The 20391-nt window shown below is 40.0% G+C and overlaps 2 protein-coding genes across 2 annotated transcripts in view; one reads left to right on the plus strand and one right to left on the minus strand.

Moving 5' to 3' along the window:
- DNAH7 (dynein axonemal heavy chain 7) overlaps positions 1-20391 on the plus strand; it is a 214406-nt gene that overhangs the window by 169296 nt on the left and 24719 nt on the right. The window contains exons 52-54 of the mRNA XM_006028533.2: positions 6728-6854; positions 9114-9308; positions 12910-13002. Of these exons, the coding sequence (XP_006028595.1) occupies positions 6728-6854; positions 9114-9308; positions 12910-13002 (415 nt within the window). The remainder of the gene's footprint in view (positions 1-6727; positions 6855-9113; positions 9309-12909; positions 13003-20391) is intronic.
- The window catches only part of LOC106722454 (baculoviral IAP repeat-containing protein 5.1-like), a 5138-nt gene continuing 755 nt past the window's right edge, over positions 16009-20391 (minus strand). Inside the window, exons 2-4 of the mRNA XM_014522216.1 lie at positions 18630-18739; positions 17962-18079; positions 16009-16487 (exon numbers count right to left, since the gene is read on the minus strand). Coding sequence (XP_014377702.1) covers positions 16278-16487; positions 17962-18079; positions 18630-18739 — 438 coding nt within the window. The 3' untranslated portion in view covers positions 16009-16277. The remainder of the gene's footprint in view (positions 16488-17961; positions 18080-18629; positions 18740-20391) is intronic.

Genomic DNA, 20391 nt, shown 5'->3' on the forward strand with positions numbered 1-20391 from the left:
GTCCTCACTTATTGGCTCAGCCTAGTGGCTATGCCACGAGGTCCTGATTCAGCAAAGGACTTAAGCAGGCACTTATTTAAGCATATTAGTAGGCTCATAAGTTTCAGAGTGTGTACTCACGTGCACAAATTTAAGAATGTGACCTTGTATTTACATCATGAAGGTGTCAGTAAACAAAACAGAGAAAAGATGAGAGAAAGGGAGTAGTGCTATAATTTCATAGGTGGGAGAGTATCTTTAGCAGCCAGCAGTTAGTGCTTTCTGAGCCATCTCTTCTCTATTGTTTTATTTGAGACGTATAGTTAAATTGTAATGTAGGCAATGTCTGGTGCACTTAGTTAAATAAAGTAGGGTGCTTGTACACATTATTGGGTTATTCTAGCTAAAGATATTCTCTGGTTTTATTTCACTCTTGCATTGTACCACAATGATTCCCGTTACTATTTTGCACATGATGCGTACGTCACGTGTTTACCACTCATAATTGATTAATGTGCTATTAAAGATGCTAGAGGGCATCTCATAACAATTTTACTCTCCTGACCTCCTCCTACTAAATTACAGCAGGGGGCAGTTTAGGAATGTATTTTGTAATTGGTTTATGTTTTTCGGGTGGCTTTTGGTTAGACTCTGCCCCCGCCCCCCATTTTCTTCTGTTCACTCATTGATGCATTTTTTGGGTGCTCTTCCTGACAAATCTACTAGCTTTGTTAATTTTGGGGAAATGGGTTGAGACATGGGGAGCATGGGGTGAGATGGGATGGGACATTGGGCAAGATGGCAGGCATCATAAGCCCTCATAAGCAGCCAGCATGTGGTGTGAGGCAGGGGGTGCATGGGGTGTCCTGGGGTGATGTGGAGGGACATGGTGAAAGATGGTGTTGTTTTTTTTGGTTGCAGTTCCATAAATACTTCCCCTGCACAGCCAACGGCCAGCGTAAGACCGCATAAGCACACATTTTCTGCTGATCAGCAAAGCATTTTTGGGTGCTGTCCCTGAGAAATGTACTGACATGGTTTATTTCAAGGCAAAACAGCAATTGGTTTGGGTTTTTTTGTAAATCTGTTTGTCCATGCCAGATCATTCCTCATTTACAGAACAAATGTAAGGATGGTTGCCATTTTGCCTTGGGGAACAAAATTGGAAACCATGGACATGTTTAAGACAGCTTAGCTCTTCCTTATTGGGCATTAATCAGCAGCCTAACCCTCCCCCCTCTTTCTCCTAGCATATCCCTTTTTTCCCTGTCAGCATGTAGTCACAGTCCTGCCCTCTCATCCAGGACCATTTCCAGTGAACCCCACCCACCATCAAAAGCGTGACAAATCAGTGACCACACTCTTTTGATGGAGCAAATTTTTTATTTTATTTTCATACAGTGTCAATCATCAGTGCATCCTCAGAGTTAAATTGCAAAATGGCTAAGCTTTTCCTTTGTCCTTTGACAGTCAGACAGTGTCCTCATCAGCTTGCAAAGTTATTTTTCCATGATTCTGACAAGTCAGATGTGGTTTTGTCTCCCCATAGCTATCCATTGTTTTCTTCCAAGTTTAGACATAAGTCTCAGTCTCCAGATGTAACATCTCTTCTTGTTCATATGCTTTCAAAACTTCTAGGATTTCTCTCAGCATTGTCCACCTTCAGGATAAAAAGCTCTCATGAAATTCCATCAAGAGGTTTAACACATCATACCCTGCGTTGATCAGCAGGAGACCTTTCTCTTCCAGAATGTGCGTTGTCCTTTCCAATCTGTCAAGGGCATTGAGGAGCATCCTGTCTGCCTTGCTGAGGCCCTGGGAGTGGATGAATTTGCAGGGCTGGATGAAACCATCTTATGTTGAAGAGTCCAAGGAACCGTAGTCTGCCTTTTGGGGGAAGATGTTAACTCTGACAGTGCCATTGCCATTGTCAGTGCCATTGTCCTATCAGTTACCCTATTTGCATGTCAGTTCTGGTTCCCTGCATCTCTGGTTACTCTGATCCCTTTGTTTTAATTACATGCCTCTGGTTTCGAGACACACCTGATACAGCATTAACCCCTTCTTTTTTTTCTTTGTATTACTTAAGAAACTTCAGCTTCACACTTGGGCTGCCTAGAGAGAGAGACTAATTTTTTTCATTCAGTGCTTGTGTGCACTTCAGTCCCTGCAGTCACCTCCTCCCACCAGTCTTCTGCTAAAACTCCTTTCTTCTATCAAGTCTTCAGGCACCTGACTAAGCGCTCCCACTCACCTCAGACTCATTCCCCGTGTCCCACACCCAGAGCACTCCTTCATCCTACATTGAAGATGACTTCTTCCTTTCCCATCCCGGCCCCCCCACCAAGTAAAACCACTAACACATCGACCCTTAGGCCCCATTATCAAAAAAGGTATCCATCCCCCAGACCCTGTTATCAAAAAAGGTATCTAACCCCCAGACCCCGTTATCAGAAAAGGTATCCAAACTGTTTCTCAGAAAGACTTTATTGAATTCCAAACTGATATGAAATGAAATTAAAAAACCATGCAGGTACACAGTTACAGAGCATATTTGCCCACCTGAGCAGCCATTAAGTGTGCTGCCAGGCAATTTCTGACCATAGCTCCCCTGCTGTTGTTTGCTTGAATGTCTAACCTCACCTCTTGTCCTGCTTGTCTCAGTGTAGATCTGGCAGTTGCTCTCACTTCCCTCAAATCTTGGGCCCAAGACTCACTGAAAATTTCTCCCCTTGTTTCACAGATATTATGCAGCATGCAGGCCACCACTATGAAAGCGGTGATGTTCTCTGGCTGTACCTCCAGTTCATTGACCTCCACCAGGCTTTCAGGCGCCCAAAGGCACATTCTGTGGTCATGTGGCATTTGCTTAGGTGGTAGTTGAAGGTCTGCTTTTGTGGGTCAGTCACTTGCCCCCCCGTATGGTTTCATGAGCCAGGGCAGGAATGGGTAAGCCACGTCACAATTATAAGGAGTGACACTGAAACACTGCAGATGACACCTCCTCCATTTCTGGGGCATATTGGCCCTTCTTCATCATCTCAGGCAGTGGTGAGTTTCGAAAGACATGTGCATCCTGGGCACATCCTGCCCATCCTGTGTAAATGTTAGTAAATCTTACCTGGTGATCCACTACAGCTTGGGGAATGACTGAAGGAAATCCCTATCTGTTGACAAATGATCAGTTGTTCTGGGAAGGTGACAGGACAGGAACGTGTGTGCTGTCCAGTGCTCCCATGCAGTTCGGAAAGCCCATCATCCTGAAACCTTCCACCACCTCCCTGGGGTTATGGAGGCAGATGAATTTGTTTGCTGCCAGTTCCTGCAGCAGCTTGCAGACTTCTCTTATTGCCACCCCAGCTGTGTAGGGAGCCATGCTGAACTGATTTGCCACATGGCGCAGGCTTGTTGGCGTGGCCAGTTTCATCATGGCCATGGCAACATGATTCTCTGGGGTGATAGGCTTCCACATGACAGTTGTCTTGCACCAGCTCAATGTGCAGTGACAGCATACTAACTATGTGGAAGAAGGTGTCCCTGCTCATTCTCAATGTCTCTAGTCACTGATCATCATTCCAAGTTGATATAACAATGTGTTCCCACCAGTTAGAGCTGCTTTCGTGTGCCCAGATCTGGCAATCATTGCCATTAAGGTATGGCCAGCAAGTCACTATAGTCTTATGATCCCTAAATTCATCTTCTTCAAAACATGTCAGCACCTTGTACAGTTTTTTCATCAACCTGTGTGGCATTCCAGGAGTTTGAACAGACTCCAGCCCAGTTCCATAAATCATCTAGTTTCCTCTTCTAGAAACAGATTTCTGCAATGTGACTCTTTTATGGCCAGCAATACTGTATTATTGTTTTCTTGTCACTTAGTCAATTAGGAATGGAGGAAGCCATACTCTTAGATTTAGCAAGCAGTTCACAGAGACAATTTTGGCTGTCCCCAGACCCTAGTCCCCAAAGCCTGCAAATCTGGTCCATGTGCATGAAAATACACCATTTACATGTCAATAGCTATTCTCCCCAGCTCCTGTTACAAGACCCTAGTGTGTGTTGCTTTGGGGTGTCCCAATGCATGGCTTGGTTGGTGACCTTAACACAGCTTTACTTATGGGTTCAAGACCAAGTTACTTTAACTATCCTTTCCAGCACCCCCTTTTCTTACTACCAAATCCCCATTCTTTCATTACCTTCTGATATGCCAAAAGCCTGTTCCATAATGATTACTTACCCGTAGTTACCCGACCCATACCGCATGCACCCAGTGCTACATGTTGGTCTTCTCTCCCAGAATTGGCAAAAACCTGCTTAACTGGGACTTGCATTTGCCAAGCCAGGCACTTTACTTGCTCTGTTCAACAGTCTCCACCACCCATCCCCCCCACATTTCTGAGGTCCCTGGAACATTTAAAAATTCAAAATTCCCAGCCAGTCTCCCCCTCCAACTGGGCCTGGTGGTGTGGGGGACCCCCTGCTGGCAGCAAGTGGCCTGCTCTCATCATCCACTGTTTTGGGCCACCCCAGGTCACATGATAGGGTTCCCTCCCTCAATTTCTAACTGTCTGCCTATACACAAGGACATGGAAGCACAGATAAGTACAGTACATTACAATTACAGTTGTATTGTACTGCACATTACAATTACATTACAATTTAGTAACAGGAAAAGGTTTTAGTTCAACAAAAATTAATTGTAATTAACCTGATTCTTCAATCAGGAGATGAACTGCCCAACACATTTTAAGAACAATTTTGATCCTTTCCACCTGGTGTGTAATGGCCACATTACAATAGAAATTACCTGGATTTCTCAGTGAACCCAGGCAGCACCTTGTGAACAAATCATGTTGGAACTGAGAAAATGGGAATTTTAGCTGTGCGTAAGAATACTCATCCTGAAACTATCATGATAAAAAATAATCTTGCTGGAACAATTGGCCATGTTAACAATAAAAAATGTTGGAGGTGGTCTAGTTTACCATGATAAGTAGAAATCGACCATGATAGAAAGATATCAACGTGTATTTTTAGATGCAACTAACCTAGCGAAATGGTGATTTTTGGTTCTGTTTCATGACATATCTAAACAACGGATAAAGTGTACAAGCACCTGCAGTGACCCCAAAGATCATCTTTTCTTCAGAGTTTCTTTTCAGTGAAGTTCCTTTAGGCAACATGAGCTCGATTTAAGCCAGATGTATCTGTGCACAGCCCCACATTGTATTAAAATTACTACAAATACTGTTTGCTAAGCATTTCAGTCAGAACACAATACTTCGAGGGACTTTTTAAAAAGTACTTTTAAAAAAAAAGTACTATTGGGGTTATAAATTCAAGACCAGTCTTTACCAATTGGAATTTAATACGGGTTATCAAAATATGGAGCTGGCTGAAAGAACTTCTAGTTTAAACCCGTTATTCTAGTTCTATCCAACAAAGTGAGAAAAAATTATTTCTTTTTTGGCCCTGATTTTACTTATACATGAACAAGCAAGGCACAGAGGATTTCTTGAGCATTAATGACTTTCATGGGAGAATTTGGCTTTGGGCCACCTCACCAGTCATTCATTAATTTCCATTACATACTCTATTATTGTTAACAGAGGTTACTGTTATAATCATTTTCTAATGTAAACACTGTAACTTACTTTCATACATTGTCTTACATTTTATCACATGCTGCTATCTCCTTTCAGCTTTTCACGTGTAGAATGAATCTGAGCTGAACTGCTGTTATATTATTAATTCCTTTGAAATGATTGCCCAAATTAAAAAAAAAAATCAGGATTGGCTATACTGTTAGATATTGACAGATATTGAATGGTGTAAGAGTGGAGGGAAGTAAAAAGATAGAAAAAAAAGAAAGGAAGAAAGAAAAAAGAAAAACTCTTTGATATGCTTCTCTTCCATTCTTAACTCTGTCAAGAAAAAAGCCTTCCACCTTCCAGTCTACATAGACTGTAGACAACTCCAAATTTCTTCCTGGTCAGAAGTCAGTTCATGGTAGCACAGTTTCAGAAGAAGCATTTCCACAAAATAAAAGTGATCCTAAAGAACAGTGCAAAGGCATCAGTTGTCTTCACAAATACATCTGACATTCACTGGTATCGGCAGATTAGGAAGACCATTCATCTTGCTCTTTTTACATGGGTTTGCAAGCTTGAACAATGAATTTCTTGGCCTCTGCTTGATCCTTTTGTTTTTGTTTTGGGTGATCTCTTTTCAAACCCAGAGCACAACACAAAACCTCCTTCTTGTACATTGCGTTATAAGATAATAAGTGGCTTTGCTGTCTTGAGTTCGCTTTTTAAGGAAGTTACTGTTAATTCAGCACAATGTTCTCATTACATTTACATTGCATACTATCAAGAGAAATAGAGTGCTAAGATTGGAAATTTCTTTTGTACAGCCACTAAAATAGGCTATTTGTTTCTACTTTTTAAATTTCACTATTAATATAAAGCAAAGACTATTGCTGGGTTTTTTTAATGGGAAAGTGTAGCCCTCCCTTTGCCCTTCCAGAAAATCACTCGGTAGTGAAATGTAATTCTGTTGAAATGTTTTTGTATTGTATTCCCAAATTGGTGCACACATTTAATGAGTATCCTTGATTGTTTTAGGGTAATTGACCACAAAGTTTATTAGAATAACTAAGGTCTAAGTAGTTTATAATAGGATTTCCAAAGTGTGCAGCCTTTAAAGTGACATTAATTTAAGTTTATTTTCTCTCTGACACTTTCAGGCTGAAGATTCTCAAGGATCATTTTACTTATTCACTCTATGTTAATGTCTGTCGCTCGCTCTTTGAAAAGGACAAATTGCTCTTCTCCTTTTGTTTAACAGTAAATCTTCTGAAGCATGAAGGATTGGTCAGTGCTTTAAAATAATTTTCCATTTAGTACTGTAGCTCTTAAACTGCATATTTATATCATTATGTAGGGATATATATAATGTCACTGGAAAATCAAGCCTATATGTAAACAAATTCATGTGTGTTTTTTAAAATTTTAATATGTAATTATAAATCAATTAAGTGAATTCCCTAGAATAAATTAAAGTGGTCTAGCCAAATTAATACTAGATGATAGGCAGTCTTCAGATCTTTAGTTAAAATGAAACCAGCCCATTACATTCCATCTGCAGATATTTTGAAAAATTTTACTTTATTATATTTACTGTATGTTAACTAGAAAGCTATTAATGCCTGTGTTAGTGGTGAGGCTGTGGCATATACTTATCAATCTGGAAATATATACAAAATTAACTAGTTTAGTACAATGTGAGTTCTAAAAACATTTCAAAATAAAGTTATAGTTTCAATTCTTACAATGGAGAAGGAAACAGGGCTTACTTTACTGTTAACTTTAATATAGATTTTATAGGGCTTTTTTCTGAAAAATAAGACCCTTTGTGTCTTAACATTTATAATCAGTCTTAGCAGATCACTTTTCACAGAATTATTTTAAATTGATAGGAAAATGCAGTCTTTTAAAATTATATCTGTTTCCTGATGAACAGTATTAGTATTAGCAATGGAATATTTTAGGCTATTTATCTTTTATTGGTTCAGAAAACATATTTTGGTCACTATAACCATCTAAATGATATAGTAAAGTGAAATGCACACGATTAAAAAAACAAGGAGTAGTATGTGGTGATAGGTTTGGGTGACCAGAAAGCTAAAAAAACGCTAAAAGTCTAAAAATCTAATTTTCCGGACCTGGGTGTACAGGTTTGTTAAACAGGTTTGTGCTGAATAGAATACTAGGAAACAGATGGGCCTTGTTAGAAGCTCATATTTGGATTTTATATTTAGATCTGAAATTTGCTTCAAAATCTGAAAAATATTAATTTCTGTACATAGCTCTGATTTGTGTATACTGTGATACTGTGGATGAATGAGAAAGTGAGCCCAACAAAGGTGGTTTGTCAAAAATCTAGACACCTGAAAGTATTCATTTTTCACTTGAGGAAGTACTAGTCATAGATAAGGTTCAAGGTGTATACTTGTGTGAAGGACAAGGTTCTTTGGGTAAGTATGATATTCTAAGAAAAGATATCAGATTTCCTCAAAGAACCTTGTCTGCCTATGTCCTTAGACCAACATGGCTACAACCTACAGCCCTATACTTGTGTGGAACACATTTAGGAAATTTTGGAATTGTTGGGACCCAGGGCAGCCGGCCAGCAGCTCTCCCTGACTCCCACCCGGGCAGATAAGGGTCCGTCAGGCGGGTACTTGTGACGCTTGGAGTGGAATTAATTAGGCGGACGCTTATCGGTTGCAAAGCAAGATTATTTACTCACGCCATCAAGGTGGTAAAAGACGGAGGTCAAAGATACTTGGTTAGTTACAGCTTAAGGTTCGTAGGTCGTAAAAGAGTTCGTCGGTCTGCATAAGAGGCAGAGAAATGGAGAAAAGGTCGGGCCGGCAAGTCGTCGAGTTACGTCTGAGAATTGGGTTGAGACGGGAGAGAAACTGACAAGTGATCAATTTGTCAGTTACTCTCACGCATACGTTCAGAGGTTTTTTAGGTGCGTGTGTGGAGGTCTCCCGTTCTTCACAGAAGTGAAGACGGGTTTTATTTGTGTAATAGCCAATTGCTTTTCGCCACGTCATAAATTTAATTAGAATCGCCAATTATCTAGCGGTCTTCGCTAGGGTCTTATCACAGGGTTGTTCCTTGTTTTCTTTGACCAATTATAATGATTTATGTACAGCACAAAAGGCTAAGTTTCATTTCTAGTTAGTGTTGCAGTTATAAATCTCTTTTTGACATGCGCAGCAAAAAAACTGTTACTATCATTTTTGTTAGTTAACTCTTAGTTAACCTAGTGCAGACTAAAACTGTTTTGAATGGTTTTACTTGTTTGTGACATGGGCACTACTTAATTTGGTTGTGACAGGAATAACTTCAGCTTCAGGCTTTGGAGTTTTACCTAAACTGAATTAAAACATTGAAGCTTTTGGAAATGTGCCTTTGGTAGTATCACAGAAGAATTTCTATTTTCAGTGCAAAAATTCAGATAAATCTATCAATTACCTACATGATGTGATGAAACACTACTTGTCCAATATTAATTAAGTATTTATTATACAGGCTTATTAGTGTTGTTTTTAACTGCAGATTAATGAGAGTGAGTGGAAGTTTTTGCTAACTGGTGGCATAGGACTGGATAATCCATTCTCTAATCCCTGCACCTGGCTTCCTCAGAAGGCATGGGATGAAATCTGTCGACTAGATGATTTGCCATGCTTCAAGAAGATTCGTAAAGATTTTATACGGCTGAAGGATGGATGGAAATCTGTGTACGATAGTCTGGTATGTTAACAGAAAGAGCTTAAATTTTATTACGAATTGTTTGCTTTTTCAGAATAATGAATCACATTTAAGTATTCAGAAAAAACAAAGTAAATTCTATAATCTTGCAATGTTTCATTGTTACAGTAACCGGACATAATTATTCATGCAAATTATATCTAAGGTAGGGTATTGCAATTTGTCAGCTAGCTTTTGTATGCCAAGATACATTTTGCATTGGATTGGATTAAAAAATAATCAAAGAAAAATAATTACAATAAGTGGGATGATAGGAGAAATCTGCTTAATTTAAGAAAACCAAAATACAAGATGACTATGCAGGTCTTTGCTGTGCTCAGTTATATTAAGAATTATTTTTCAAGACATTGTATAGGCCTGTGTTATTATATGCGAAATGTAGATGCCAATTTTTGTCCAGTGGACAGAGTACTGGACTAGGAGTCTGGGTTGTATTCCTGGCTCTGCTACTGACCCAGTGTGTGATCTTACATGAGTTATTTCACTTTTCTTTGCTGGTTTGTCCTGCCAGGCTTTGTTTACCTTGTCTGTTTAGACTTAAAACGATTTTTAATTAGGGAACATTTCATATTATGCATTCATGAAGTTGCTTTCCCTGTGAATTATGTTACTTTGACACTCACATATTATTGACAATGTTACATCCAACTTTTAACTTAAACACCCATTACTGAATTTTGCAAGTGGATTTCAGCAAAGTTGCATTGGTTTACTCCTTGTAAATCTGACCCCTTTTTGCCACTGTTGTATGGAAATGGTGAAAAATTTTGCCCACTCTCAGTTGTTAAAAAGATAATCCAGAAGCTTTGTGAAACTCATCTAGAGATCTGTTTGTATGTATTTTGTATGTGTTTGTTTATGTTTTATACACTGAATATGTCTAGCATTTAAAAATGTAGAGCTAGCTTCCTTCTTCCCCAATACATAAAAGATTTTGAAAAAAGATCTGAAAAAATGATTGCCTGTTTCACTGGTAAAACTTTTATTTTGGTTAGAAATGTACTATGAGTGAAATTGAAGAATATAATTTATAACCCAATTCTGCACCTTTGTTACTAACTCAGATTGAGCATCTTTACACGTGTTCCTGGGTGGGCAGGAAGCACTTTAATTAGAGTGGCTTTTGGGAGACACTCTAATTAAAACTCCCACAGTGTCTTGTGTATTCAGTGTTTCATGCTTCAAAGTGGTGGCAGGTGTGCTTTAACTAAAGTTTTTTTAACAGGTTTAGTTAAAAAGTGCCCCTACCATCATTCTGAAGCACAGGGATGCTGAAATACACATGATGCTGAGGCTGCTGGAGCAATGAATTGAGTCTGCTCTGATGCATTACAATTAGAATGCATCGGAGCAGGTGTTGGGCATGTGTATAGGTGCCCGTTGTGAAGAAGGTCTTTTAAGGCACAGAGGGATAAAATATGAACAGAAAACTTTGCTCTTCTTTGGACAGTTGTACAAGGGTAAGTCAAATTGTTATTCCCTTTACTTGGGACATGTAGGGACTGATAGTTCTGGTTTCCTCCCTGGGAAGCAGCCATTTGAAAAAAAGGGCAGAGAAAAGGTTGGCTTTGAAAAGGGAAAGCCAAGGAAGAGAAAGAAAAGTACCTCCATGTACAGGAAACATCCATTTGAAGCTCAGTACCTCTCCTGAGCAAGGCTGTGCTTTAAAAGCCACAATGGTACTCTTAGGAGGTTAGCAGATATTCATCTGCTGGCATGATGGGATATGATCCCCAATTCCAGCAATTACACCTCCTTGGCATGCCACACATGCATGGCAGAAAATGTGATTGTTGGGACTGGGGGCCAGATCCCAATTTCCTACAGGGAGCATAGAGCATGAGTGATAGGGAGCGCAGGGCATGAGTTTGCAAGTGGTGGACAGGGGAAGTTTCATAGTTTCATAGATGTTAGGGACTGGAAAAAGTGCTTCTAAGAATCCTAAAAGGTTACTCTGGGGCTTAGTTCTTTAAATAGGATGCATTTGGTGTTGATTTACTCATCTACTATCAAATTCAGACAGCAAGAGTTAGTAGTTCACAGCCTTTGTTTTTAGCAGAAACATAGTAGGTTTTTCTCATTGAAGTTAGACGTGCATTTGCTCTGTGTGAGCATTCTAAGTGTGTGTTCAATATTTAGTGAATGTTTCCTTTGCAATATACATAATTCTCCTGTATCTGGAATCTTTCCTTTACTGTGGCCACATACAGATGTTTAATTTCTACCAGGAGAATTGCCACTCTCCCAGTAGAAATTACAGGCATACAGGTGTTCATTCAGTTCTTTGCAGAGGAAACATGCCCCATCTATAAGAGAGATCTTCTACCTTGACACTTGGAAGATCTCTCTTGCATGAGAGTTTCTCTTGATAGAATGAACTTCTGTACACTCAACTCCTCTGTGATCAGGAGTCGTCCAGTTACAGTTTCTCTGCACCCTTCCCAGACCAGGGAAGAGTGCTCGTCTGTGCTTGGGAGGAGTGCAGCTTCTGCTCTCTCAGTCTTCCCCTGACTGGGGGGTGCTGCAACTGGGGGGACTCTCAGCTCCAGCAACTACTGACACTAACTCCTGGCAGCACCCCACACTGCCAGGAGTTAGTATCCTGAAGCTGCAGACACTTGGTCCCAGCAGTGCATCTCATTAGATCTGGATTTCATCTCATTAGATCTCATTGTGCCTTTACCAGCATGTGTAGAGGGGGCCTGAGTCCAAGTTGAAGGAGGTACATAACACATTTATGGGTATGGCTTAAACTCTAATCTTCCTTTTCATATGACTGGTATGGGCAGCTTTCCTACAGTCTCCCTCATTGTTTGCTTTGTGAATCCATTCGTAGATGCCTAACTCACCTTCCATGTGGCAAGGTACACACTGGTTAAATGTTGCCATGCTGAGCAGCATTACTCTTAACTCCTTTTGTTTATTACCTCCTTCTATTCTTAAACTTTAACCAAACTATCCCTACTCCCTTGTGAGACTTATGGTACTGGTATGGCTGTAAGTCAGATCCTTTACTAAACTGAATCACACATTTTCAAATAAAAAAATGGGTTCTTTTTCTTTGCCTTGTAAATTGAGTCCTTAGGATTCATATTTTCTCTGTAGCCAGGAAAAAGTCGAATGCCAAGATTTCGTGTGATCTTCTCACTTCAGAAGCTACAGCTTTAAGAAACCTACCATATACTATGTGACACATGATAAAACTCACCATTGGGAACATTGCCATAGAGTAATTTCTCGTGGAATATGATGTTCATAGAGGGAGAGGGAAATAAGGGAAATTAGAGAGCAACTTTAAAATTATAGAGAAGGGAAGGAAGAAATTTTGAATTCTGCTTTTCTATTCCTTTGAAATATTTCAGGTTAGCTATAGTATTTGCTTCATTGCACAATAAGCTGAACATTTTCATGCAGTGTAAACAAGTAATATCTTCACTATTCCTGCAGTTGTTATCCACCATGTTCTTGCTGGCTCAGATGCATTGTGGATACCTCAGAGTGAACCATGGTAGTCTGTTCTGAACTCTTGGGAATTTCTGAATGCTAGTAACATAAAGCTAACTTACTATATGTATGCTTGTAGGAGCCTCACCATGAGGATTTCCCTGAAGAGTGGCAGAAGAAAATGAGTGAATTCCAGAGGATGCTTGTCATTCGCTGCTTGAGGCCTGACAAAGTAGGTATAGAAATGCAGAAACTTTGAAGTATTGGATATTATCCAGTGCAATCCAGCATTTCCATTTCTCCTCTTAGAAATTGTATGGATCTTTATATCACTGTTTCTATGAACAGCAGTCTGGTTTCTTCAATAATTCAGTTTTTACCTGTAATCTTAGGGAAATGGGACTCTGGTAGAGAAATTAGTTCAAATGGTATGGCAAATGGTTCTGTTTCAAAGCTGGTTTCATTAGAGGCAGTGCATCATATTTGTATATGCATTTTTCTGAGTGGTTATTTATCTCTTTTTGTAACCTTTGTACTCTTCTTGTATCTCCTTTTGTACTCCCTTCATTGAATAGAAGTACTTCCTTAGTTTCTGAAAAAAGTTAAAAGCAGCTACTTATTAGGCTGTGATGGGTTTGTTTGTTTTTTTGGCAGTTATGGCATTTTACAGTTGCTTACGAACATGTTATCAGTTACCTTTCTCAGATTGGGTCCCAGTATACAAGCATGTGTCAGAAAGTAATGGTTATTTCAAAATAAAACAATTTTGTGTGCTATGATCATTTCCTGGACCATATCACTTCTCTACTTTGTCATAAATAGGCTTGGCAGATTTTGATTTTTATGTTTTTATAATTTCAACAGCTAAAATCAATGTTTATTTTTAAGTCTTTATTTTAATTTTTATTGATTTAAATTTTCCAGATCGCATGAAATTAGGGATGTGGGGGCAGACAATTTAGTAATGACAATTTAGTACCGTCAAAAGCTTTATAAAATCAGATGTCAAAATATAAAGAGTAAATAACTATAAATTGATAAACCATACCTGCTTAAAATCATTCTGTTCATTCATTAGGAAAGAGCCGGGCGGTCAGAGACCAGAGAAGGAAGGTAGCAGCACTCCCATGGGAACATGGGAAGAGGCAGCAGCTACCTCGAGTCCCCCGCGCTTGGCCGGCCCATCCTGTGTAGCACCTTACTGCCACTGGGCTTGAGCCTCAAATACTCTTCCCCCTTCCCCTGCTCCCACCTCTGGGGTTTGGGTAAGGGTTTGTTTGAGTAGCCTGTTATCTCCCTCCAACTGGCTTCTACACCAGTGAATGAGCAGCTAATTGCTTAATTGAGTCATTAGGCTATTCATTGTTTTCCTCTTTAACCCTTCCGCCCTCCATCTCTTTTTTTTTCTCACTGTCCAGTAACAGGGATAAGGGTTCTGTTACAGTTCCTTTCTATAAATTTTGATTACTGATATGTTCCATCGGTCTGAGTGTGAAGTAAACTCACCGTTTATTGATGTTTATTGATAAAAATTGAATCCTGCCAGGCCTGGTCATAAACAATGCATTGTGTGCATTAAACAATGCCACCATCAGTGTTCCTGCTGCTGTATAGTTTCCTGCTCAGGGCACACAAAATGGTTTTATTTCAAAATTGCCATTACTTTCTGAAGCACACCCTTATTTTGGGCTCTGATTTTGCATTGCTATCAAAGAAGTCCATGTTAAGTTTACTTTCACTGAGTTCAGACAGTGGGAACAGGTTGTCACACCATTTAAGAAGTAGGTAATATAAATATAATATTTACAGTGTAAATTAACTGATAGTAATATTAAGAGAATTACAAATTCAGAAACACTAAATATCACTAGCAACTGGTTTATAAGGTAATGTCCTTGGGCATTTATAGACATGCTATGGGAGTGGGGGAACTGCTTTAATTAGAGCAACTCTCAGGGTCTCTGTAATTAAATTGCCCAGAGTGTCATGTGTCAATGTCCAGGCACAGAAAAATGGGGGCAGGGGTGCTTTTGACTGAAGCTCATGGAACAAGCTTTAGTTAAACTGCCTCCATCACCATTTTTCAGCACAGGGACTCTGATACACAAGATGCTGGACTCTGCCAGAGTATGGTAATTAATCATGTCTGCTCTGACATGTTGCAATTACAGAACATCAGAGTAGTCCTTCTGCATGTATAGAGATGCCCCTTAAGATCATTTTGGGCAGTAGTTTATGTAGAGTTTGTCCAGGGTGCTGGAAGATAGTTTGGATATCCTTCTGGAGTCCTACAGTCTTAAGCTCTATATGTGAACAGAGTCTGATTACAGGCAAATGACCTTATGATCCAGGTCATGTCTTCCAGTCCCATGTAATTGATAACATTCATATAGCATACATTAATGCTTCACTAACTAGAGTGAGAAGGAAGGAAGGACAAGGAAGTGAATGAAGAATCGGTTTTGAAATGGAGAATGGAGTTATTGTCTCTGGATTCGCTGGGAATATTGGCCAGACATATTGATTTTGTTGTTTTTAACTACTTTCACAGAAATAGAGGAAATCAGGGATTCAGACTATGAGCAATGAAGCAGTGTCATTTTTTGGATACAGATTTTGAATCTACTGAAAGCTAATAGTGGAAAGAAGTTGGTCAATAGGGAATTAATTAGGCTTTTTTTTTGCCCCACCCGCCCCTTGTTCTGTCCAGGTCTCCCACCCCCGACAAGCCAACCCTATCAACCCATATCCTACAAGCTGCTTTTATCGACTTTTGTCACTGCCGGAGCCAAGCAAGTACATTGGGGAGAGGGGCGGAAAGAGGCAGAATGGGGCTAGAGTAGTCCCCAATCTCCCCAAGCTCTCCATGGATCCCATGAGCCTGCCCCCTCCCCCCCCCTGCCAATCCAACCAGAATCTCTTGGACACCAGCAAAACCCTGTGGGTCACACCTGTCCCCTCCCCATCTGCAGGTCGCACCTGTCTCTGCCCTAGCCCCCCATCATGACTTACCTGATATCAGGCAACCATTTTGAACCAATGTAACCTCCTCCTAATGCCCCCAAGTGTCTGTACTTAGCCCTCATGAACAAGCTGATAGTACCCTAAAGCAGTAAACAAGAGATACTTATATATGCCTCTTCATAAGTTGCCTAGTACTGCTTTGTTCCCTTTCATTTGTAAAAAGCTCATCAGTGGATTTAACTTGGACTGTCCAACTTCACAAAGTTGGCTATAGCAGAAGGGCCAGAATTAAGCATGCTGCAGTAGTTATAAAGCTTTATTAAAAACAAAACATTTCACCTTCTAAAAGCCGGCACAGGTACATTAAGTCAATGCACGTTGTGTCAAATGCCTGATTAGCAGCACATTTGTTGATCCACACCTGCAGTAGTGACCAAGCATACTCTGAAAGTTAAGAGGGAGTTAATTATAACAAGTGCTTCTTGTACAGCTTGCTCTCTCATAAAGATTAGGGCCTTTAAAACAAAACAAAACAAAAAAATCCTAGCTTTTGGATTCATTACTGTGCTGTGGTTTGCATTTATGAATATTAGGGCTTTCTGGAGCTTGGTCAGGTGAAGCAGCATGATGAGGTACTGGCAGCTCAGGCTCTGGAGTATACTGATGTTTGCTGATAAAGTGATCAAGGAGGCGTTTTCTGGTTGCAGCAACTTCTTTTTCAAAGGACCATATTGTGCTTCTGCCAGTTTTACACTAAAAAAAACCCAAACCAAACCCAGAATGATCTTTAAGATATGCAAGCATGTAACAGACAAGTGATGCGCCCAAGGTCAAAGTTGAGATTCCAACAAACAAACAAAAAAACCCAAACACAACAACAACAAAACCCCACAAAACACAAGGACAAACAAGAACACAAAACCCCCAAACAAACAAACACACAAACAACCCCCCCCCTCCAAAAAAATAAGTGCAGATTCCAAAAGAAATGTTAAAAGTGTTCAGATCCCTGCTGAGCTGCCACACCCAGCCCTGGGAACACCAAACTTTTCTAGGCTTCTAAAAGGTCTGCATCAGGACATGTACATAATTATTTAATACAGTCTAGGCTGAGGCTTTTTATATCTAGGCCCTTGAGGCTGCAGAAGCTAGGTCTACCTCAAGCTTGCTTGCCCAGAGGGCAAGCAGGCAATGTCTAATTGCTCAGGCTCCACATAAAATATGGCTGGAGAAGGAGCAAGTACAGTTGTTGCTTGCCTTTTTTATCAAGAGCTTCCTAAGCACCATGCTATGGGATATTCTGAAACAGCAACATGTTCCATGCAAAGTGGAAGAGACTTTCAGGAGGGATTGAGACTAATGTAGATATTCATTGGGTCAAACCATTCTTCTAAAATGCAGGAGAGATACAGGTTCAAATCTCCTTAAGACAGGAAATAGACCATCAGGTGGGAGATCTGGATTCAGTGTTCTAACCTCAAATATTGGGTAAGTAGGCCACTGTTCATCTTTGAAAGTACCAATACCAATACATTTGGGTTGGTCTAATAAAAGATATCAAATTCACCCAAGGAACCTTGTCTGCCTATGTCCTTAGACCAACACAGCTACAACCCAGACCCCTCCAATACCTTCTTGGCTTTTAAAAGAAAAGAGATTGTGTGACAAATTTTAATTCCAATTCTAACTCTAGGAGAGGGCTTAGAGCAGAGTCCAAGGTTGAAGAAAGCATCTTCCTGCAGTCCAGAATAAGGTGCTTAAGTTATGGTTAGTGACTGGGACTTAACATACTACATTCCTCAGCATTTTCCACTGGCTGATTTTGGGACTCACTTTTGTGGTTCCATTCTAAGGCACTTATCTCTCCACAATGCATTTTTGCATACACAGTTTTCCCATACTTGGATATTACATGAAGTGCTGCAAAGCTGAGTTCTGCCATCTGATCCTTATCTAGGCCTTAAAATATCACCCAAGAGGATGAGATTTAGAACTTTTAGATCTAGAATTGCCCATTTTTCTCTGCTTACTGTGTTATAGCAGGGGCAAAAGGTAGCTTCATTTTTATGGGCAAAGGGGTTTCATTTTTATATCAAACCTTATATTTAGCTGCGCCTGGTGTTTGATGCATCATCACTTCAAGTGGATACCCCCTTGCATTTTAGGGCTCTCATTCTCAGTTTAAGCTAAAGCAATAGATTTAAAATAGTTAAACACAAGCTCTTACAAGGAAAGTCCTCAGTCGGTCCATCTCCAACAGGTAATACTCCTCCACTGTTAGATCATCAAAGTTCTTAGTTAGGGATAAGAAGCCACAATTGCTGGGGCGTTTGGCATGTTCCAACCTGCAGTATGAATACATTGCAAGAATTTCATTCTGTGAATATTTGATCTCAATGTTAGAGAGGACAAAAAACAACTCTACCACAGATTTCCTTTCAGTTCATCTCCAATCTAAAGAATATGGAAAATGTTATCGGACTTAGAAAAACTTTGGGCTCCTCTGTCCCTTTCCTTTTTGTCCTAAAGTAGCACAGATCAAAGCCCTGTTCCCTCCCCCTCCCCCCTTTGCTAGCTCTTGTATGAATTTTTTCTTCTTTTACCTGGTATTGGAGGAAGAGAGAAAATGGGAGATTCTTAGATGTAAATTAATGTTGCTCACTTCAAATGCACAACAGCTACATTTACTTCTGCCATTTTAGGTTATTCATGTAAATCTTTTTTTTGGGGGGGGGCAGAGTGAATGTTTCACAATCATTGAGAGAGAGACATGTGCATCACTAATTAAAGAGCTGGTATTGGACTTTAAGATTAGACAGGCTGAAAAACTTTGCCATTGTTCTTCCATTCTTATCTGTTTCATAATATAAAGTATGAAGAAGAATATGGCCATACCATGGATCATCATTTGGCTCCCAGCCCTCCAGTTCTATCAGGCAAAAAAAACACTTTGCTACATCTGGTTCGTTTTCATTTGGACAGTGGATAAAACCAGCCTTGGCCATCTGCAGAGGAAAATTAGTTTAGTGATATGTAGGGCCCAGATGTAACGTGAGCATTACAAGTGTAAGTGATAGTAAATCCCACCCTAAAGAGTTTACAATCCCAGGTCTTGCACATCATAAAGAGAGACTGGCACAATAGGAAATAACATAGTAAATAAGTATATCAAGCAGTCTTTAAATGAGGAAAACAGCTTAGGATCTACATTCAGCTAGAAGTGGCAAGCCCTGGATACCAGTCTCTGCTCCCAGGTTTATTTGATGATTATTTACTGTTAAATGCCTAAACACTAGGAAGAGTACAGAATGAAACCCAGAACTTTCTTGTCCCAGGTAAGTACCCTAACCTAATGGTAAGCATACCCTCTCTGCACTGTGGCCCAACTTTGCCAGCAAAAAAAAGGTAAACAGTGGTTTGAGGTTAGCATAAAGTTTTTAGTTAAGGCAGTCTCCTGGAAGACCGAAAATACAAGTCCCCTCAGACTATAAACTAGCCCTTGCAGGTTCTTGGATGCCTGCTTTAATCACTAGGCTATTATGTAAGAGGTGGGCAATAACAGCCTTACCATCACCACTTCAAAGAGTGGAAGTGAGCCTGCTGCCATTCCTTGAAAGAACAGTGGGCACCTACCTACCTACTTTCAGGAAAGGATTCAAGACTCTGGACCCTGATTGGGTTGAGGTGCCTCAGTCCTAGGAAAGCAGCTGGAGTTCAGAGACATCCTAGTGCTTACTATTTGCTGCTAACAAGGTTTAGGCAGCTCCCTGCAGGATTTAGTTTCTCTTTTCATAGACTACATTGGAAACCTAGAAGCATAACTGGGTTTGATTTAATTCCAGGTATCAGGGGCCTAAAATTTAGATGTTGCAGTACCCAACCAGTAGGATCCTAGGACCTTATCTGGCTCTAGTCCATAGTATACAGAGTCAAACAGTCTCCTGCAAAGATAGTTACTATGCCTAGGCAAATCTACAATTCAGGGAGGAAAGAGAAAGCTAGAGCTATTTGTAGTTCTTACTATGCTAAAATTGCTTCTAAGCGAGTTTCCCAGACCATTACACTTAACAGGGTGCTTTCCAGAAAAGTGATGTTACATCCCAGCAGTAGATGCAGTACAGCTGGGATAGTCATTACTAGGAAATCTTTGGAGAATTAAAAAAAGTGTTCAAGGCTCTTCTAAAAGAAACTTTGTTATAATCACAAGCAAGTTCCATCTTTGAGGCTACACAGGAGAAGGTATAATTATTCATAAGTAGCTCTGAAGAACCATGCTGCTGGTTAAACCTCTGACCCCCAATTACATGGGTTTTATTCCCAATTCCTTCACACCTCCTCAGATAACTCCTTCAAGTGTGCTTTATCTGAGGCACAGTCCTAGATATGTAGAACTCATAAATATCAGTTTAAAGCATTGAGTCATAATAGCTTAGCATTTTATAGCATTGCCTGTGTTCAGAACATTATATGTACATTAATATTAAGTGATTCAGTTTTGTGAAGTTAAGAAGTAGTGCTTGAATGCCTATAATAAATTGGTCTGACATTTTATCCACATAGCATTTTCCTCTATTGTAGGAAAAGTGATAATAGTGAATAATGACTAAAGTTTGAGATTTTCCAATACTGGTGGGGGGGGGGGGGGGGGGAAGCACCA

Source organism: Alligator sinensis, unplaced genomic scaffold (genome assembly GCF_000455745.1).
Source record: "Alligator sinensis unplaced genomic scaffold, ASM45574v1 scaffold784_1, whole genome shotgun sequence".
In the NCBI taxonomy this organism is placed as follows: domain Eukaryota; kingdom Metazoa; phylum Chordata; order Crocodylia; family Alligatoridae; genus Alligator; species Alligator sinensis.